We start from the raw sequence: 23,354 nt of genomic DNA on the forward strand, positions 1-23,354 counted from the left end.
CCAGATAAACAACTGCCTACTGAACATCTTGAACATCTAACAGGCATCTCACACTTCACATTTCCAGAACTAAAGTCTTAATTCCTTTCCCCTTAAATTGTGCTCTTCTCACAGCCTTTTCATTTCAAGAATTGGAAACTCTATTCTTTCAGTTGCTGAGGTCAAAAACCAGGTCAAATCATTCTTGACTTTTCTCCTCTCACCCTTTACATACAATCCATCAGCAAATCATGATTCTTTTCAATGTTCCCTAAGCCTAATGACTTCTCACTACTCCCACTGGTTCTCATCCACGTTCAAGTCACCATCCTTCCTTTCCTGGACCTTAGTAGGAGCCTCCTAGCTAGTCTGTCTGTTTCCACCCTGGTCCCGCATAGTCTTTGCTCAACATAGAACCCAGAAAGGATTCTTACATAAGTTAGATTGTGTCACTCCTCTGCTCAAAATTCTCTAGTGCCTTCTATGTCTGCAGGGCCTGGCCACATCTTCTGTCCCTTGCCCTCAGCTCTCCGATTTCATCTCCTGCCACTTTGCTGACTCCAATCGTTCACACTGTCCACTTTGCTTTTCCTTGAATACTCCAATCATGGTCCTTCCTGGGTACTTGCTAGTCTCTCCTAGAACATGTTCCCAGATAGCCCTGTGGCTCCCTCCCTCACTTACTTAGGTCTCAAGTATCAGTGTCTGCAGTGTGACCTCCCTGACTGCCTGAACTCATTTCCTATGGCTCCTGTAACAAATGACCACAAATGGAATGGCTTAAGTCAACAAATTTATTCTCTCATAGATCTGGAGGCCATAAACCTGAAATCAATATCACTAGGCCAAAATCAAGATGTCAGCAGGGCGATGTACCATCCAGAAGGTCTAGGGGGCATTCTGTTCCTTGCTCCTTACAGCTTCTGGTGACTGCTGGCATTCCTTGACTTGGGGCCACACGACTCCAATCTCTGTCTCTGTGTTCACATTGCCACCTCTTCTTTCTCCTCTTCCTCCTCTGCTGTATGTAATCACCTACTTCTCTCTTTTAAAGACACTTATAATTGGATATAGGGCCCACCTGGATAATCCAAGATATTTTCCCCATGTCAGTAGCCTTAACTTAATCAAATCTACAAAGACCCTCTTTTCAAATAAGGTAAAATTAACCAGTTCCAGGAATTAGAATGCGGATATTTTGGGGGGAGGGCATGTTTTAGCCTATTACAGTTTGCCCACTGGTCCTCAAAGACTCATGTCCCTCCCACATGCAAAATACATTCACTACATCCCAACATTCATAAAAGTCTCAACCTATTGGAGCATCAATTCAAGACCATATCTCATCTAAATTTTATCAGCTCAAAAGTCCCATACTCATCAGGTATCTAAATAATCTAAACCACAGATGGGAGACACTCTGTGTGTGACCCATCCTGGCACAAAATTCCTTTCCACGTGGACCTGTGGAACTAGAAAAGTTATGCTTCCAAAAAATGGTTAGAGAGGCATAGGATAATAGTTATCGACATCCCTATTACCTGAGAGAAAGTTGAAGGTAGAAAGGAGTCAGGACCTAAGCAAAATTAAAATCCAGTAAGGCACATTCCATTGGGTTTTAAGTCCTGGGAATAACCTCTCTGACTCATGGTGGGTCTGTGACCCCAGCCAAGGTTACTATACCACCCTACCTAAAGTAGCAGTCTCGGTCACTTTCTGTCTTACCCTGCTTTCTTTTTCTTTGTAACACTTACAACCACCTGACATATTTTATCTGTTTGTCTGCTTTTTCCTCCCCTGACCAGTACACTTAGAACATAAGCTCACGGAAGGCTGTGTTTTGTTTGCTACTGTAGGTATAGTACACTCATGAAAGAACAGGATTTAGGCTGATGATGGTGGGATTGAGGAATGTTCTGGGAGAAAGAGAAAAACCTTAGTGCAGAGTTCAGAACACACAATTTCTGCTGAGTGAAACTGTTCATTTGGGTGGGTATTTCATTGTGAAGCTTAAACAAGATTGTTCCCATGATAGCATTGTAGCTCAGGTAAGCATTTACCTTCCATCCTTCTTCCTTGGCATATTTCTGCATACACAAGTCTAGCATTCTTTTTGACTTGGATTAAAGCACTAGAGACATTTTTTTGAATAGGGAAAGCGTTGAAAACTTCTCATTGGAAAGTAGATAAAGTATTAGCCAAATCCATAACAAGCTGGATTTAGATAGTGCCCAAAGAGATTTTTACAGCTTTGAGATCTTTTGTGTCCACCTGATTCCAAGTTCTCTCCACTCTTGTGTCCTCTTTCAGATCTGATAAAATTATTAAAGATACCTTGGTCACCCTAACGGGGTTGTAAAGTGGTCAACCACATGCGTAGGTCACTTGTAGCTGTGTGACTACAGGAAAATTACTTAGTGCCCTGGGACCTATTTTTAGAACAAAAATTACAACAATGATATCTACTATACAAGGTCATTGTAAAAAAAAAAGTGCAATGTCATATATGTAGCACCTAATACCATGCTAGCAATTCATATATGTAGGACAAATAATAAATAGTAGTATTTATTTGTGATGGTATAGTGAAGACTGAAAATCCTTCCATTTCAGCATTTAGATCCACCTTCCCATTACATTATTTCTTATCAAATTTGCAGATTAGAGTCTCAGATGCATTGCCTTAAGTGTGAGGTACTTATTTATTAGGAAAAACTCTCCTACATCTACTCCCACTCTAGTTATCCATACAATTTATTCATTAATTCCACAAACATGTATTGAGCACTTTATTATGCTTCACTGTGCTAGATCCTGAGCATTCAGAGAAAATGCACATATCTCAGCAAAGGTGAAAATATTCAAGTCTCTTGTGATGATGTTCAGGATTGAAAGAGGGCAAACATGCCTGGATGTAATACTGCTTATTAAGCAAGTGTAATAGAATAAATGTAAGAGCTGCGCCCTTTACGAAGATGCTTCTTGTAGAGAGCCTCAAAGGCAAGGTGGGCATTTGATAGCTTTATCTGGGAACCTACTCTCCATATTATCTCACCATGAGTGACTGAGGTAGATGACTATATTCCTGCAACGTTTCAAGTTCGTTTTTGAAGGATTTGTCATGGCAATCGTGAGAGACTCGTGCCGCCATTTTGTTAGAAGAGTACAACAAACTCAGTGACTGGAGCAATGCATGTTTAAATTCTGGGTCCCTCAGCAATATTTTGGGAAGGGCCCTCCTCTAGCCCACAGCTTCTTCAAATGTTCTGGGCTTAAATTTTTGGTTCAGGGGTTGATGAAGTCTGCTGAAGAATATTTCTGGAATAATCCAGTGACCTCAGACAGGCTACCTCAAGTCTCCCAAAGCCATCTGCATAGTTCAACTGTATTCAGCAATAAAGAGGGGACAATTTATTGGACTAATAACAGTGAGGAGAGAAGATACAGAAATGGTATCAATTGCCTAGCCGCCGTCATTTATTCATTATCCATTAAACACATCATTTTGAGCTCCTTTTATGTGCCAGCAATATGACCCCAACAGATTTTAAGGCATTCCTCCCCTTGAGATGAAATGACTCTGAGACACAGTATTATTAGTATTAATTAATTAATTATTATTAATTGCACCAACCATAGCTCATTTGCAGGGGTCTTCAACTTTATGGTCCCAGAGGGGAGTGGAAAAGGGGTGGAGGTCAGGGAAGTACCAACTGCCACATCCCCAGCTCTGATTATGAAAGAATCACTTGTTTTTCTTCCTCAAATCTCAGCAGAAATGAGAGTGTTATTTTTCATTGGCTCATTTCCCCCTAAGACTCCATCAGAGACGAGATAATCTATTATTATTGATTCAATGTCTCTACCTTTCTTAGGGACACAAGTTTAATAAATCCAAGCATTCTTCTGGCTGGGTCAGGTTGGTCAGGACAAAATTAACATTTGCTTCAGGACACATTTTAAGCTAAACGATTCTATGAAATCGTAATATTCAGCAGTTGGAAACACTAAATACACAGGGTGAAGCTTGATCTAGTTAGATAATCACAAACAGAACTTTAAAAAATACCTTCGTTACCTGTAAAGATGCTTTCAGGGGCAAGTAACAAAGCCCTTAATTTAAGCTGCATTAAAGAAGCATTAAAGAATAAAGAAATTTACATTGTGGCAGCACAGGAAGTGAAGGCTTAGGCAGCCTTCAAGGCTCATTGATTCATGCAGCAGCAATGACTACAAGGACCCAGGTTATTCTTGTCCCTTATCCCCACCATCTTTTCTGTTGCCATCATCCTCTGGGCAGTTCATAGTGACTGCAGCAGTTACAGGTATCAAACCTGGACACAACAATATTCACAGGAAGGAGAGAGAGACAGACTCTTGCTGCTATGTCATAGGAAACTTCCCCAGAAGCCCCAACAGATTTCAGCCTCTGCCTCATTGGTTCCTTCCCTCCACATTGGCAATGGTAACAGGACTACACCTAGCCAATCAGTGCCACCTCTAGAACTACAGTTGGAATCAGCATCACCTGAAGCACCTAGTTGAGTGGGAGAGGAATGGATATCTGAATAAAGTTGGGGTTCTTCTAGTGAGGAAGTGGGGGGAAGGATGCTGGGTAATTACATTTACTTGCAGGAAACAAGAAACCCAAATTATAGTGGGAATAGGCCAAAAAAGTACTTTTCTCTCATAACATAAATTATTGCATTGGCTCGCTACTTGTATTGATTCAGCAGCTTGATGATGTCATGGCTAGAAACTTGGTGATGCTCTTGACCTTTCCCTTATGTTTGTCACCTCTTGGTCCCAAGATGGCTGCTCAAGTTCCATACATCATGTCCGGAGTCAAAGCAGGCAGAAAGGGGGAACTGGTATGGGCTATATAAAGTACTGTGTGCTGGAATCTGCAGGGCAGTTAAAAAAGTAGATTCAGTCACCCTCTCTTACAAGGGTCCACAATTTTCATAGGGAGAAAACTCTTACCCTGGGAAACACAACACAATGCCAGTACCATGAGCAGTATGCAAACAACTATTACAGGAACAATACAATAGACATGACTGCCTGCCCCACGCCCCACAGCTGGTCTACCCTGCCCACAATGTTACAGTTCTGCTGTGTCACCGGGCTTGTTTCAGTTCCCGGCAAGCGTCCAGAAATCATGACCTGCACACCTGAAGTGAGAAGACCTGTGTCTACTTGTCCTTTAAATGGACACCACTTTGGGGAAGACAGATAAATGTATTAGAGGCTCTTGGATGACAATATCATCCTGGCAGGGGTCCAGGAAAGCTGCGAATAGAGAGCATTTAATGGGTCTGGCAGCAGAGCAGTTGAGGTGTGACTGAATGTAACAGAATAAGGACCTCTTTGGCAATGACATTATCTGAGCTTGGGTAGGCTCTCAGCTCAAGTTTCAGGTGGCTAGGCATCTATTTCTGACAGCTAGCTATTCAATTGACATATTACATTCTGTGACCATGAGTTAAGTTTGGAAGAAGTTTAAGAAAAGTAGTTATCTTTTTTTTTCTAGTCATGGGTGTTGCCTCTCTCCCATAACATTTTAAATTTAGGAAGGGCAGGGAATATACAGGGGGTGCCAAAAAAGAAATGTATACAAATTTTAAGAAAGGAAAACTGTATTACAATTGTAATACTCAATATACACTGATAACAAAAGATGACTACGAGTCACGTCTGACTTCTACAATTGCAAGAGGTGCTCAAAGTGGTTACCATCAGCATCCAGACACTTCTGCTTATGGCAAACTACTGTTTGAGCAACATTGACCAAAGTGTCCACTTATATACATTTTTTTGGCATCCCCAGTATATCTTACTGACCCTTATACCATTACCCTAACCTCTGGCACATGTGGGTTTCCTCTTGACTTGAGTAAACTAACTCCTGGACCTTAACGATGCCTTAACATCACCACTACACCTCCCCGTACCAACTCCCCCACTCCCTCACTCCCATCTTCTTCCCCATCTCTCCAGCCTCTCTTCCTACCCCACTTTCCCTTCATACGCAGATTGGATAGAAAGTCTGACTCCTAAATGGCACTCAGCTCTTATTCTCTGGCATGCTCCGGAGCGCTCGGCACCATTAGCTGCAGTTCTCTCTCCCTTGGCTTCTGGACCCCCACTGTCTCCTGGTTTTTGTTCCTTGAGGGATTCTTCTCAGGTGCCTCTTTAAATGTTTGTTTTCCTCCAAGCCCTGTCGCAGGCCCTTGGCTCTATTTCTTACTCTCTGTGTCCTCCCTGAGTCCTTCATCTAAATTCACAACTAAAATCTCTGCTTCTGTCTCTAGCCCCGATCTCTCTCTCACAGTCCACACATCACAAGACATCTCCACTTGTACAGCCCACAGATACTCTGAAATCAACATGGCCAACACTGGAGACAACCTCTTGCCCCAAACTGGGATTTGTCTCTTTTTCAAGGACACCAGCATTTGTAATCCAGAAGCCTGCAAGCCATCCTAGAATCCATTTATATATGCCTTTCATGAGCTAGTCACCCTTATTAAGATATTGCCATTTGAATACGTGCCATATTTAACCCTTTCTTCAAACCTTCCATCATGGCATGTCATTACTTGGTGTTCCGCATGTGAAATATAGCCCTGCTGCCTCTGCCCCTTCCCCTCCAAGATAGTCTGGATTAGTTGTCCTGCCTCTGGGACCCAATAGCACTAATCACATTTAGCCCCTTATTTTATTGAAGAACTTATGGTTAATTATTTTAATCATGTGTTTCCATTTTCATCACCTACACTAGGCTGTGATTTCCTCCAGGGCAAACACTGTGGAATGTCCTGCAACCGACACACATAGGGCCTGGCACACTATAGTTACAAAATCAGTGTTTGTTTGTTGCGTGAATTATTTGACAAATGGCTGACAACATTTTTATAGTACTATAAAAGTTCATTACTACAGTTTGATCCACATATGCGTAGAAGAGAAAACCACCTATAGTCCTACCACCCAAACTGAACTATAGTCACATTTGGGTATATTTTCTTATCTTTACTTCCATGGATAAGATTTGTTTTTAAGTAAGCATAATCAATACTGCACTTGTAATTTTCAATCTTGCTTTTTTCCCTGAGAATATCATATTTTTTCATATTGTTACGTATTTGTCCTGCTTTTTTGAGATACAGTTGACATATAACATTGTGTAAGGTTAAGGTATACAACAGGATGATTTGACATATGTATATATTGCAGTAGGATTACCACAATAAGGTTAGTTAACACGTGTGTCCTCTCACAGTTATCTGTGTGTGTGTGTGTGTGTGTGTGTGGTGAGAACATTTAAGATCTACTCTCTTAGTAACTTTTAAGGATATAATATGGTATTATTAACTAGTCACCATGCTGTACATTACATCTCCCGAACTTACTTATCTTACAACTGGAAGTTTGTACCCTTTAACCAACATCTCCCATTTCCCTCACACCTCCAGCCCCTGACAACCAAGCATTCTACTGTCTGTTTCTATGAGTGGCTTTTTTAGATTCTATGTATAAATGAGATCATATAGTATTTGTCTTTCTCTGACTCATTTCATTTAACATAATGCCGTAAGTTCCATCCATGGTGTTACAAATGACAGGATTTCCTTCTTTTTTATAGCTAAATAACATTCCGTTGTATGTGTATGTATCACATTGTCTGTATCCATTCAACCATCAACAGACACTTAGGTTTCTCTACCTTGGCTATTGTAAATAATGCTGTAAAGAATGTGGAGGTGCAGGTAGGTATCTCTTTAAATAGTGATTTCATTTTCTTTGGATAAATACCCAGAAGTGGAATTGCTGGATCATATGGTAGTTCTATTTTTAACTTTTTGAGGAAACTACATACTGTTTTCCATAATATCTGTACCAATTTATGTCCCCACCAATAGTACATAATGGTTCCTTTTTCTCTACATCCTCATTGACACTTATGTCTTGGCTTTTTTATAATAGCCATGCTGAAGGAGGTGGGGTCATATCTCACTGTGGTTTTGATTTCCATTTCCCTGATGATTAGTGATGTTGAGTACATTTTCATGTACCTGTTGGCCATTTGTATATTTTCTTTGGAGAAAATGTCTCTTCAGGTTCTCTGTCCATTTTTAAATCAGATTATTTGGGGGTTTTGCTATTAAGTTTAACTTTCATATGTATTTTAGATATTAACTCCTTATGAGATAAATGGTTTGCAAATATCTTCTCCCATTCTATCAGTTGCCTTTTCATTTTGTTGATTTTTTTTTGCTGTGCAAAAGTTTTTTAATTTAAAGTAGTCATATTATAGAATGTGGAATATCATATTTTTTCATATTGTTAAATATTCATGGTATCATTATGAAATAGTTTTTGTTTTATATTATAAACCAATTAGATAATTTTAAAAGTACAGAAAGTATAAAGAATAAACAATCAACTATAATCACACTGCTCATAGGTATATTTATTAATCACTTACATATTTTATTGTACTCTCTAAAAATGAATGTTCCATGGCTGAACTACATTTTATACCGTTACAGCTTCCCTTAGCCATTATGATATCAGAAACATTTTCCTGTCATTTGAAATATTTCCAAAATATTTTTAATGACTGCATAGTAGTCCGTTATATGATTTCTTCATAATTTACTTAACTACTCCACTAATGCTGGACTTAAAGACTACTTGCAAACAAATTATTGTAAATAACATAACATTCTTATACATACATTTGTGTGTGTTTCATAACATAAATTACTGGTAGTTGAATTCATCTGTCAAAACATATGACTATTATAAAGGCATTTGATATATATTGTCAAAATGCCTTCCAGAAAGTTTTTATCACTGTGTCCCCCCACCAAATAGGCGACGTCTCTTGTCACTGTACTCCCCCCCCACCCCGATACTGGCATGTTATTGTCTACCAGACTGACAATCTTCAAAAAAAAACACAAGATATTTTATTATTTTCATTGCTGATGAGGTTGAAGCCTTCAGTATTATAAATTGTCTTCTTTTATAAATTGCTTGTTTATGCCTTTGGGACATCAGTTTTCATAGAAATATCACTATTTTCTTATTTATTTAAATAATTTCTCAATATCAGAATAAATTTTATTGATATTTTTTCACAATTTTTAGCGTATTGTTTACTCTTTAATTTTATTAATAATCTTACTTATATATAGATTTTGTTGTTTATGTAGCCAATTCAATGTTTTCCTTTATGATTTCTTCAATTGATTGTAACCTTAGAAAGGGCTTTTCTATCCATAAATCTGACAAATACTTAGCTATCTTTCTGTTTAGTATTTTTATGTTTTGATGGATTATTGTGTTTAATGCTTTTATCCACTTGTATTTATTTTGGCATGTCATGTGAAAAAGAAGTCTAACTTGATTTATTTCTTCCCAGAGTTAAGCAGTTAGGTAAGCATCATTTTTAATAACATTATAATTTTCTGCATTGTATTGCATTTCAAGACAAGATTACTAAAAGGAAGTCAGGATAATATTTCTGATGAAATTAAACCTCATAATGTAATTTGGAACATGAGTGAAGGGTATGGCATTCCAGGAGGCAGGGCAGGGTGGGGCCAAGTATATATTAGGCCTTGGCCGGAAAAGTCCCATTTCTGGAAGTATCTTCAGGCTGGCGCAGTTGCAAAAGAAAATGTAGGAATGTACTTATGGAACCTCTCAGGTCCAGGAGCATTCACACATACAAAAAATGAATTTAGCAATGCCTAAGTAAGATGTTTCTACTGCCATTTCTATGGAGGTCTATAAATACCATGAGATGGGAATAAGAGAGCAGATGCGGAAGATACTATTTTAATTTGCATCACTTCACACCCAAACCTCAATCCTGACCCTATGAAAAAAAATGACTGCTATCTCTACGAGTTGCTAAATATTTCAAAGGCTATGTGACCATTATATAAACTGAATGCAAATTTGTCTGCAAAAATCTAGTTGCCATCATTAACATGTGCAATTCATACATTTATCCAAAAGTTGGGGTGATTTTCCAATAGGAAAGAAATCATTCATAAGACCATTCCCTCCACCGTGGGTATGGATCAAGAATGTCAGTATGTCATATGGTGGTGATCTGCCTTCACTTAACAGATTTGGGTTTTATTGGGAAACTCAAGTAAAGCATCTAGTAGCAATTTCCAAGGACCTCTGTTTGGTTTGGTAGGCCCAAGTCAGCTAGTGTGCCCGGGCACAGTACTGGGAAATTTGTCTTTGCCCCTTTCAATCATCATAACAGAAAGACTTTACTTCTTATAATATCAGCATTATCATTTTGCAGAACTGAACGCATCAGAAAAAAAGATGGAAAATGTTGCAGCTGCATACACAAACACACACACGTTTAGCTCAGCTTTCCTGATGAGCCCTTGGACTTGGAAATGAAACAATTTTGTAATTCATGCAATTTAAGAAACAGACCAAAAAAAAAAATCACTAAATAAGTAGTTGCCACAGAAACATAACAAATCCTTAAGTCACCCAGCTGCAGCCTATATACAAACTCTCCAGATTTTTCTCTTAAAAAAAGTAGAGAATAGTCATCCTGGGAGGACCTCAAACCATATTGTAGTGCAACTTCCTTGTCTTCCGTTCCGAGGTTTTCAACTTGCCTTTCCAATGCTTTTTATCGTTAATGTTTACTAATCACTGTTTCTTAGCTTTCTTTCCCAGCCAGCATACAAATTCCTGAAGTGTAGAGGCAGCATCATCGGTGCATGGCTCACAAGCCTGACAGAGTGCCTCAGGCATGAGAGATGCTCAGAACATGTTGGACCTGGTCCTGGTGCTGCACCCACACCTTTCAGTATGACGCCAGGTAAGAAAATGCTACAGGTTCATTTATTCTGTGTTGTCAGATGGTCCTTAAGGATTTAAGGATGAATAAGGCAAATTTTTAACCATGGGATGATGGCAAAAGTAACTGGCATCTGACTGAAAATGAGTTCGCTACCTTATTATTCAAGAATGGTGATCTAAACGTCTAAGTATTACCTTGTCTTGTACAACTGAAACTAATAAAAAAAAAAAGTGAAGGAATTAAAAAAAAAAAAAAAAAAGAATGGTGATCTAGTTTGTGGGTCATCTAGGCCTCTGGCTGTTTTTTCTCCTGCGTAAGGGAAAGTGAGAATAGAGGAATGCCGACCTGTCAGTCTGGCTGTTAATGCCAGTTCCTCTTATGGGTCTGGTCAAATGAAGGGCTGACCATCTTCACGACCACTTGAAGCTCCCCAAAGCCTTTTCTCTCAGTGTGTAGTAAATGACTGATCCAGGGTTGGGAGGCTGTTTTATTTCTTATACCGTATTTGAAAGCCTTTACTCCTGTTTTATTTCCAGTAATTAAAAATGGAAATTTGGTTCACTGGTAATTTCAAGAACTATGAATTGTTAATGTTTTTATAGCTCTCTCAGGGTAGAATTAAAATAATCTAGTTTTAGACCATTTTCATCACCTCAAAATTATCTCATACCCATTTACGGTTAATCATAGCTCTCACCTCCAGCCCTAGGCAACCACTGATCTGTGTCTGTTTCTATAAATTTGCCTTTTCTATATATAAATACAATCGGACATACAATATACAGTCTTCTGCACCTGGCCTCCTTCACTTCGGATGTTGTTGAGGTTCATGTTGTAGCATGAATCAGTACTTCTTTCTTTTCTTTTTTTTAATTTATTGGGGTGACAAACTTCTTTCATTTTAATTGTTGAATATTCCTCCATTGTGTAGGTTTACCATCTTTGGCTTATCTATTCACCAGTTGAAAAGTATTTGGGTATTTGAAAAGTTCGGGTATTTGAAAAGTTCGGGCTATGACGAAGAACGCTCCAATGAACATTTACATCTCCATCTTTATGTGGACGTATGTTTTCATTTCTCTTGTGAAGACGCCTCAGAGTGGAATTGCTGGATCCTGTGGTACGTTTATGTTTCACTTTTTAAGAAACTGCCAAACTGTTTTCCAAAGTGGTACCAGCAGTACATGAAGGTTCCAATTTCTCCGTTCTTTACCAACATGTAGTATTGTCTTTCTTTTTTATTATTGTCATTCTAAGGAGTGTAGGATGGTATCTCATTGTGGTTTTAATTTGCATGGCCCTAATGTCCAATGATATTGAGAATTTTTACATGTTTTTTATTTCTATTTGTATATCTTTGATAAAATGTCAATTCAAATCTCTTGCTCATTTAAAAATATTGGATTATCTTATTATTGTTGAATTGTAAGAGTTTTTATATATTACTAAAATTAAAAACCTACTCTTTCTCACCTGTTGTAGGGGAAAACCTCAGTTCAGTCTATCTCCTGTGTGTTTCTTTTACAAGTCACACAAAACACTTGACTTCTGAGACTTCTGGTCACCAAGTATGTGTAGGTTTTTCCCCACAACAAGCAAATCTCCAATATCGCCTGGGTGTCCTACAGTTTAACTCAATTCTGACACTGTCTACCTGGAGATAATATCAGATTCCACAAGGTAAGGGCTGAGTCCCACAAGACAGTTCCAGCCTACTTCAAAGGCCAATCGCAAGTATGTAAGAGGCCCACGTTACCCACACCTCCTGTCAGATTTGGCTACAAATCAGAGGTTCTCGTGATCTCCTCCTCAGGTTTGATTAATTTGCTAGAGTAGCTCACAGAACTCAGGGAAACACTCACTTATGATTACCTGTTTAGTAAAGGATATGATAAAGGATACAGATGAACAGCCGGATGAAGGGATACGTAAGATGAGGTCTGGGAGGGTCCCAAGCGCAGGAGCTCTGCCCACATGAATTTGGGGTGTGTCACCCTCCTAGTGTGGATGTGTTCACCCAACTGGAAGCTCTCTGAAACCTGTAACTTTGGGATTTTATGGAGATTTCATCACATAGGCATGATAGATCATTAATTCCATTTTCAACACTTCTCCCTTTGCAAGAGAATAGGGGGCAGTCCTGAAAATTCCAACCTTCTAATCATGGCTTGTCTTTCTGGTGACTAGCCTTCATCCAGGAGCCATTCAGGAGTCATATCATTAGAATAAAAGATGCTCCTATTACCTAGGAAATTACAAGGATTTCCGGAGCACTGTATCAGGAACTAGAGGCAGTAACCAATATATGTTTTCTATTGTCTCACAATTCTCAATACAGGTCATTTACAAAGATGCAAGTTGTAAATATTTTCTCCCAGTCTGTGGTTTATCTTTTCGTTTTGTAAATGGTGTCTTTTGAGGCACAAAGTTTAATTTTGATAAGGTCCAATTTAGCAATTTTTTCTTTTACGTATTATACTTCTGATATCAACTGTTTTTATATTATCAAAATAAGAAATTTCATATAAATATATTTAGCATCATATATGCATAGTATATTATTTTATATAAACATAATATTAATTTATATATTTAATATAATATTTAACATAATAAATATTATAAATAAATATTATATTAAATGTAGGTTAGGAGGGAAATTAGTACCAAAGCTTTCTGTTTTTTTCTCCAGATCTACTTTGTATTTTGAATAGAAGCAACAGTAGCATTCTATTATAAATCAGTGTTAAGATTTTTCAAAGCCACAGTGAAAGAAATCCACTATATATAACGTAGCACTGGAGACCCAATCTGACACCTGCACCACAGTACCAATGCAAACACACTTCCTAAACCAAGCTTTATTGAATTGTATTAGTTGAACAAACAAAACTACACAGACACTCTTCTGTCTGCCTTGTTGGCTTCCTTCCTGTACTGCGCTTCCTGTGTGTGTTTTTGTCATTGTTCGTCATTTTTTTTCCTGCCTTTGCTGGAGTTGTCACCATGTGACTAGGAGACCCTGAAATCCCCAGACAACTAGTTTCCCAAAAGCTTGCTGGATCTGTTGTTTTTCATTGTGCCAATAGGAGCTATGTGCCTGCCTTTTGTTGAGCAGTAAGTACATATTGGCAGCAAAAGTATCATTAATATCATGATTTCTGCTTCTGAGGCAGCTTTGTTATTAGTGCTTAGCGTACTGAACAAAGAAGTCAGCTTCTAGAAATAAAGACAAGTACAGTACTGACAGTGAAAGCAGAATCCCTTTTCACATGGCAAAGGAGAAGGTAAAAAAGAAAGAAAAAACAAGAATTCTGAATACCAAATTCAACAGCCTTTAAAGTTGGCATCTGGAAGAATTTACTCCTCTTTTTGAATCAGCCATTTGGCAATAAGAGCTGACAAATGGAAGATGCCACTGTGTATGAGAGAGCAATAAGGAAAGGAGGGAGCGTCTAAAGGTATTAAGTGTTGAACCAGGGCCAGCAGAGAGTTGAAGGTGTATGGAAGAACATAATTCATCATGCTAAACGCCAGCCAAGTGTGGCAATTCTTGTGGGAGGATGGAGGTGTTGACCTTGAACTGGAGTGGGGATACCTCATCATCCGAGACAGAAGGATAAAAAGGAGAAAGGGTGTGGCTTCAGATAAATCTGTTATTTGGGTTGGAGTATAAAACCAAAGAGCTCTTGCCTGATGGAATCGATTTTATTTGATGAAGTAGGAGATGAGGTCATCTGAAGAGTTCAAGCAGGGGGATTAGAATGGTGAAGTGTTGGAATTGTCAGGGAATAAGATGGAGACCAGAGAAAACCAGAGGTAAGTTAAAGGATGAATGGATGAGCACAAGTAGGATGAGTCAAAGAATGATAAGACTATGTGGTTTCCTCCAGCCACACTTGATGGCTAGTACTTAGGAGCAATGAGAAAAGGGATTGACACAGGTTTGAGGTTTCCTGGGGGAGGAGGCTGACACAAGGCTACAGGGGAATATCCAGGTGGGAGGTATAATTTGGATGATTAACAATATCTTCCAGGATGAGTAGAAGAGAAAGGGAGGTGGGAGAGTGTTAATATACCAGCGGTTTCCAAACTTATCTGTACATAGAATCATTTGAGGATCTTTTAAAAATGCAAAGCCCAAGCCACATTCCAGGTAAATTACATGGCATTGCCCAGCATAGGGCATAGGCAGAGGCATCCAAGCTTTTTGAAGCTCCCCAAGTAATTCTAACATAGACATAATTTGAAAACCAGTAGGCACATACATTAGGACAGTGGTTCTCGAAGTGTGGTCCCCAAGCCAGCAGCAGCTGCAGCACCTGGGAACTTGTTAAAAACGGAAATTCTTGAGCCCCACCCCAGACCTATTGATTCAAAATTTCTGGGGTTGCAGTTCAGCAATTTGTCTTAACAAGTCCTCCAGGTGATTCTGATACTTGTTAAAGTTTGACAACCACTGAGTTAGGAGAGAAAGGAATCTTGGTCTTGGAAATCCCTTAAAGAGCAGGAATAGTGAGAGAGCTGGAGGTATCCTCTGATGTCAGGCATTTCCAGAGGCTAGCTAGCTCAGCTTTGAGTCTTTGGGGAAGGAACTAAATGCTAGTGTGTTGGATGGTCATTCACATCTATGTTTAGATCCTCCAGAGTTACGTCAGCATTTGGGCATGGTGAGAAAACTTATAGTCTAGACCACAGGTCTAGGTCTCCAGTGTTTAAAGAAGGTAGAAAATGGTAATATCACGTGGCCTGAACTTTGATGGAGTTTTCACAAGGTGAGAAAAGAGCAGCAGGGAGCTGGGAGACTCTGGACATCTATACCTGACTCTTGTCTGTGGACAGTGGCAGCCTCCACTGGAGACGGAAACAAGAGGACATGCACCGTGTAAGAAGGTAGGCTTCAGTTTATGGTGGTGGAAGAACAGGGTAAAGAAGAAAATGTTGAAGCCTTTCTTTTCTGTGGAATGGTGGATTCAGAGGGCATGGTGGAAAGGGGGAAGGGTTTGGAGAGAGGGGTTGAGTGTGGGAGGAGCAGGAGAAGGGTGCAGCAAGCAGCAGAAGATGAGAGAATACCAGACACATGTGTGGGGATAGAATAATGGAAGGAGAAGGCATTTGCCTTTTGCTCAGTGACCATGGATGGTCAGTAAGAGAGGCCTTGGTACTAGAAATAGCTTCCTCAACATGTGTTATTTGGTGACTTTGTAGTTGATGGTAGGAGACAGTCCTGTCACCATCCCCCAGGAAGCTGAGTCACCGAGTGGTGGAAGCCACAGCCTCTGGCGAGGCTGCTTTGTGTTGGGCAGAGAGGCTGCAGGCCTCGGGAAGCAGCCTCGAGGTGGATGGCGGTGGACAGGCCTGCTCTGTGATTAGCTCTTTCACCTGGGAGACTTTTCTCCTTCTCAGAGCTCTGCAGCTTCTACTCAGCAGGATGTGCTTGCCTGTAAATGGTTCTAGGGCCCAATTGTTATCATGCAGGAAAGCAGGATCAGAAGAACCTTGAAGACTTTTAGGTACTGCTTATCCTTACTCTGACTGATAAGCGAGACAGGAGGAGAACATGAGGAAGGAATTAACCAAGGAGGTGACAACAAAAGCAGAAGAAAACAGGTCCTTTTTGCTGGGCTGTGTAGTTTGGATTATGATTTTGATCTGACTCATGGTCACACTGAGGATTCTGGAATGAATTATATGCAGGTATGAAGTAGGTGTTCTAACCACTGCAAGAGGTAGCTTAGTTTACAAAGCAGTACAATTGCTTGGGCTGGTCCAAGGCTAAATTGTGAAGCTGTTAAATTTGTTTCTGACTGTACGCTGTTTGGGGGCCTTTCTTTCTCCTCCAGACACCCTTATCCTTGGGTTTTTCTCATTCTGCAGCCCTGTGCTCACCCTTCTTCAGGAATGTCCCCAGGTGGTCAGAGCTTGGACAGCACAAAGGCTTCTCCTCCTCCTTCTACCTAAGGTTTTGATGTGCTGTCATTACGGACATGCACTGGTGAAAGGCTCTTAGCCCCTGTCACACTCCCCAAGAGTCCTGTCACAATTCTTATTAAGGTCCATAATGGATGGACCTTAATGAAATATTAAGGTCCATAATGGAGAGCTTTTCAATTTCTTGGACTAAGGAATAACATTCACAAAATGTGATAATTGATAGAGCAAAGGCACTGATCACTCAGAACGGACACCAGCTGTAAACACCTCAGTAAAGCAGCAAGGTACATAGTGGCTCAGAAGCACGTCTAGCCCACCCAGCCTCTCAGCTCTCCAGTGGTCTCCTCCTGTCCCTCAGCTGTCCACTTGTCATTACCATTGACAGCGACACATTCTCCATCTCTTTTATCATCTGCTGACCTCCCAGCTTATCTCCCCTACTCCAAAAATGTTAAATTCCAGTAGCCCTTTGACACTCCTACAAGGTGTTGATCCTACCACCTTTTCTCTATCCCTCCAACCCCCAAACCTTCATTCCCTCCTTATCGAGCTCAGATTCTATAGCTCTTCATTATTATCACTCCCTCACACTTTCATCTCACTTGCTTCTCTCTCACACCAGCGAACTCACGTGGCAACCCCCATCCTAGTTAAACTCCATGCATCGTATGCTACAGACTCCCCTCCTCCTGCTAGAATGGCTATCATCAAAAAGGCAAGAGATAACAAATGCTGGCAAGGACCACAATCTTGAAGAGCTATCTGCAGCTCCATGTACATTGCAGCATAATTTACAATCACCAAGACATGGAAACATGTGTCTAAGTGTCCATCAGCACATGAGTGGGTAAACAGAATATAATTCATATAATATAATGCAATGTAATAATATAATATAAATTCATACATTTTTATATATAAATATAATAGAATATTATTCAGTCATAAAAAATCAAGAAATCCTGTCATTCGCAGCAACGTGTATGGACCTTGAGGGCATTATGCTAAGTGAAATACAGATAAACACAAATATTGTATGATCTCACTTATCTAAAAAAAAAGAAATCTTTAAAAAAAAGAACCACCAAACTCATAGCAAAAGAGATCAGATTTGTGGTTGCCAGAGGCAGGAGGTAATGTTTAAGGGAAATGGGTGTAGGTGGCTAAAAGGTAGAAACTACCAGTTGTAAAATAAATAAGTTCTGGGGATATAATGTACAGAATGGTGACTATAGTTAACAATTCCGTATTGTATATTTGCAAGTTGCTATGATACAGATCCTAAAAGTTCTCATCACAAGGGGAAAAAATATTTTTTTGGTAACTCCATGAGGTGATGGATGTTACCTTGTGGTAATCATTTTGCAATATGTCAAGTCATTATGCTGTACGCTTTAAAGTTTTAGGTGTTGTATGTCAATTATATCTCAATAAAACTGGAAGAAAAAATTACTTTTTGGATGCTAGACTTTGATTTCATTTGACTGTAATACAGTGTTGGCCATTAAATTCAGTTATATTAGGGATTCTCCAGATTATGTCAAATCTGAATTTAGGTTAATATTTGAGATCTACCATCTTACAGGCCATGAGATGAGGAAAGAAAAGCACCCAATAATACCTGACTTTTGTGTCCCCTTTTACTGCATCACTTCTCCCTGTGGATTGTGATTTCTGATACTGATAGTTTAGGTGTTAGGATCAACATGGCCCTTGCTGTCCTTTTCAGTCATGATCATGTATTAAAGCAGAAAATATTTATTGGGCACATAATGCGTGCTAGATACTGTTCTAAGTACCAAGGACAACACAGTGATCTAAACAGGTAACAATTCCTATTCTGTCTTCAGGAGATTATATTCTATTGGGAATGCAATAAACAAACAAATACCCTATGTTGGATGTGATTAGGTATTTGGAAAAAAAAAAAAAATTAAAGCAAAGAGGGACATGAGGTGCCAGAAGGGAAGGATGAGCAGATAAATTGAAATATTAAGTACAGTGGTCTCTGGGAATTTGACATTAAATCTGTTGGAGTTAAACAATCTTTGGTGCTAGGGAACTAGCAAAGCAGATGTCTGGGGGAAGAGCATTGCAGACAGAAGGAATAGCAAGTACAAAGGCCTTGAGGCTAGGACATGCTTGGCACATTTGAGGGGCTAGCAAGGAGGCCATTGTGTTTCACGAGCAAAGGAGAGAGTGGTAGAACACAGGTCGAATAATTGGGGGAAAGAAACAGATTGTGTTGTAGAGCCTTGTCAGCCATTTTAAGGATTTATATTTTGCTTTCAGTGAAATGGGTACTTTGTGGAGGATTTCTAGAGGAGAAACTTTGTCACTGAATATTTGAAAAAGGTCACATTTGCTGCTGTATTGTGACTTGACTGGAGGAGAGGTGATGAGGAAAGCAGAGACCAATTAAGAAGTTATTGCAATAATTCAGGTCAGAAACACTGGCAGCTTTGATCATGGTACAAGTAACCAGGGTGATGAGAAGTAATTAGCTTCTGGATATATACTGAAAGTTTAGCCAACAATTTTGCTGATGAATTAGATGTAGGGTCTGAGAGCAGAAAAAACAACATGGATGACTATGATTTGGGGCTTGAGTAATTGGAAGGATAAATAGTGTTGCTATTTACCGAGCTGAAAGAACTTTAGGAGAAACCATTTGAAGGTAAGAATAGGAGTTCCATTTTGAACATGTTAAATATGAGATGCCTATTATCTGTCAATTGGACATGTCTAGTAGGCAGTTGGCATGGGAGAGTGGAGTTCAGGTACCTTGAGAGGTCTTTGCTACAAATTTATTGGGAATCATCAAGGCAAAATGGTATTTAAAGCCACGAGAAGAAATGAGCTCGTTAAGGGAGTGCATATAGATAGAGAAGAGAAGACGTCCAGAGATAGCCCTGTATCAAAGACAGAGATCAACAGTAACACTATCATAGTAGGGGACTTCAACACACCTCTGACAACAAGGGACAGGTCTTCCAGACAGAAAATCAATATGGAAACAACAGCCTTAAATGATACATTGGACCACTTGGATTTAATCAATATTTTCAGAGCATTTCACCCCAATGCTGCAAAATGCACGTTCTTCTCAAGAGCACATGGAACATTTTCCAAGATAGACCATATGTTAGGCCACAAAACAAGTTGTGATAAATTTAAGAAAATTGAAATCATACCAGTTGTCTTCTCTGATCATAGTGCTATGAAATTAAAAATGAACTACAGGAAAAAACCTGGAAGACACACCAATTCATGGAGGCTGAATAACATGTTACTAAATAATGAATGGGTCAAGCAGGAGATCAAGGAAGAAATCAAAAGATATCGCGAGACAAATGAAAATGAAAACACGACCACCCAAAATCTATGGGATGCTGCAAAAGCAGTCCTAAGAGGGAAATTTATAGCTTTGCAGGCCTACCTAAAGAAACAAGAAACATCACTAATCAACAGTTTATCTTCACACTGACGGGACCTGGAAAAGAACAGCAAAATAAGCCCAAAGGGAGCACAAGGAAGGAGATAATAAAGATCAGAAATAAATGAAATAAAAACCAGAAAAACAATACAAAAGATTAATGAATCCAAGAGTTGGTTCTTAGAGAAGATAAACAAAATTGACAAACCTTTAGCCAGACTCATTAAAAAAGAGAGAGGACCCTAATTAATAAAATCAGAAAGAGGAGACATGACAACAGACACTGCAGAAATACAAAACATTTTAAGAAATTACTATGAGCAACTATATGCCAACAAATTTGACAGTCTGGAAGAAATGGACAATTTTCTAGAGGTGTACAACCTTTCACGGCTAACTCAAGAAGAAACAGAAAACCTGAATAGACTGTTTACCACCAGGGAAATTGAATCAGTAATCAACAATCTCCCAACAAACAAAAGCCCTGGACCAGATGGTTTTACAGGCGAATTTTACAAAATGTTCAAAAAAGAATTATCACCTAATCTCCTCAAGCTCTTCCCAAAAAATCCAGAAGGAGGGAAGACTCCCAAACAGTTTTTACGAAGCTACTATCACCCTGATCCCAAAATCAGACAAAGACATCACACAAAAAGAAAACTACAGGCCGATATTGCTAATGAACATAGATGCAAATATCCTCAACAAAATATTAGCGAACAGAATTCAGCAATACATTAAAAAGATCATTCACCATGATCAAGTGGGATTCATCCCTGGTATGGAAGGGTGGTTCAACATCCGCAAATCAATTAATGTGATACACCACATTAACAAAATGAAAAATAAAAATCACATGATCATATCAATAGATGCAGAAAAAGCATTTGATAAAATCCAGCAGCCATTTATGATAGAAACCCTTAAGAAAGTGGGAATAGAGGGATCATATCTCAACATAATAAAGGCCATAAATGATAAACCCACAGCTAACATCATACTCAATGGGGAAAAACTAAAACCATTCCCCCTAAGATCAGGAACAAGGTAAGGTTGCCCACTTTCTCCACTTCTATTCAACATAGTGCTGGAAGTTCTAGCCACAGCAATCAGACAAGAATAAGAAATAAAAGGCATCCATATCAGTAAGGAGGAAGTAAAATTTTCATTATATGCATATGATATGATACTATATAGAGAGAACCCTATAGACTCCACCAAGAAACTATTAGAGCTGATAGATGAATTTAGTAAAGTAGCAGGATACAAAATTAATATTCAGAAATCAGTTGCATTTGTATATACCAATAATAAAACATCAGAAGAAGAAATTAAAAAAACAGTCCCATTTACAATTGCTCCAAAGCCTATAAAATACCTGAGAATAAATTTAACCAAAGAAGAAATGATTTGTACTCAGAAAATTATAAGACACTGAAGAAAGAAATGAAAGAAGATACAAATAGATGGAAACACATATCATGTTCATGGATAGGAAGAATTAATATAGTTAAAATGTCCATACTGCCTAAGGCAATATACATATTCAACACAATTCCTATCAAACTACCAACGACATTTTTCACAGAAATAGAACACATAATCCTAAAATTTATATGGGACCATAAAAGACCCTGGATAGCCTCAGCAATCTTGAGAAATAAGAACAAAGTGGGAGGTATAACAATACCTAACATCAAATTATACTACAAGGCTACAGTAATCAAAACAGCATGGTACTGGCATAAAAACAGACACATAGATCAATGGAACAGAATAGAGAGTCCAGAAATAAATCCATGCCTACATGGCCATTTAATCAATGACAATGGAAGCAAGAATGTACGGTGGGGTAAAGACAGTCTATTCAATACATTGTGCTGGGAAACCTGGACAGACACATGCAAAAAAATGAAGCTGGACCACCTCCTTACACCATATACAAAAATAAATTCAAAATGGCTTAAAGACTTAAATGTAAGATCTGAAACCATAAAATACCTAGAAGAAAATATAGGAAGAAACTTCACAGACATTATCCGGAGTAAGGTTTTTACTGATATATCCCCTTGCACGAGGGAAGTAAGAGAAAAAATAAACATGTGGGATTACATCAAACTAAAAAGTTTTTCACAGCAAAGGAAACCATCAATAAAACAAAAAAGGATCCTACTGAATGGGAAAAGATATTTGCCAATGATATATCTGATAAGGGGTTAATATCACAAATTTATATAAAAACTCACTGAACTCAACTCCAAAAAAACAAACAACCCAATTAAAAAATGGGCAGAGGACATGAAGAGACATTTTTCTAAAAAGGACATACAGATGACAAACAGACATATGAAGAAATGCTCAACCTCACTAAACATCAGAGAAATGCAAATAAAAACCACAATGAGATACACCTCACCCCAGTCAAAATGGCTATCATCAATAAATCAACAAACAAGTGCTGGCGTGGATGTGGAGAAAAGGGAACCCTTGTGCACTGTTGGTGGGATTGCAGATTGGTGCAGCCACTATGGAAAACAGTCTGGAGGTATCTCAAAAATCTGAAAATGGAAATACCTTATGATCCAGTGATTCCACTCCGAGGTATCTATCCGGAGAAATCCAAAACTCCAATTCAAAAATCTTTATGCACTCCTATGTTTATTGGAGCACTATACACAATAGCTAAGACATGGAAACAACTGAAATGCCTATCGGTAGATGACTGGATTAAGAAACTGTGTTACATTTACACAATGGAATATTACACAGCCATAAAGAAGAAAGAAATCTTACCATTTGCAACAACATGGATGGACCTAGAGAACATTATGTTAAGTGAAATAAGTCAGACAGAGAAAGACAAATACCATATGATCTCACTTATATGCGGAATCTAAAGAAAAGAATAAGTGAATGAACTAATCAGAAACAGTTTTGGAGACAAAGAGGGAAAACTGAGGGTTGCTAGATGGGCAGGGGGGTGGGGATAAGGGGGAAGGTGAGGGGATTAGAAAGCAGTTGGTAACCACAAGATTGCCACAGGGTTTTGAAAATTAATTTGGGGAACGTAATCAATAATGTAAAGATTTTATAGGGTATCTGATGGACACGTGTCCCATTAGGGAGACCACCTCAGGGATGATGTAGATG

At 38.9% G+C, this 23,354-nt stretch overlaps 1 protein-coding gene across 1 annotated transcript in view; it reads left to right on the forward strand.

Moving 5' to 3' along the window:
• Nucleotides 1–7,570: 7,570 nt before the first annotated feature.
• Nucleotides 7,571–23,354, forward strand: part of LOC308497889 (AMP deaminase 3-like) — a gene marked incomplete at its 5' end in the record, with an annotated part of 33,119 nt that continues 17,335 nt past the window's right edge. Inside the window, 2 exons of the mRNA XM_081048972.1 lie at nt 7,571–7,575; nt 10,695–10,852. Coding sequence (XP_080905098.1) covers nt 7,571–7,575; nt 10,695–10,852 — 163 coding nt within the window. The remainder of the gene's footprint in view (nt 7,576–10,694; nt 10,853–23,354) is intronic.

This window comes from Rhinolophus hipposideros (genome assembly GCF_964194185.1).
Source record: "Rhinolophus hipposideros genome assembly, chromosome: 5".
Lineage (NCBI taxonomy): Eukaryota > Metazoa > Chordata > Mammalia > Chiroptera > Rhinolophidae > Rhinolophus > Rhinolophus hipposideros.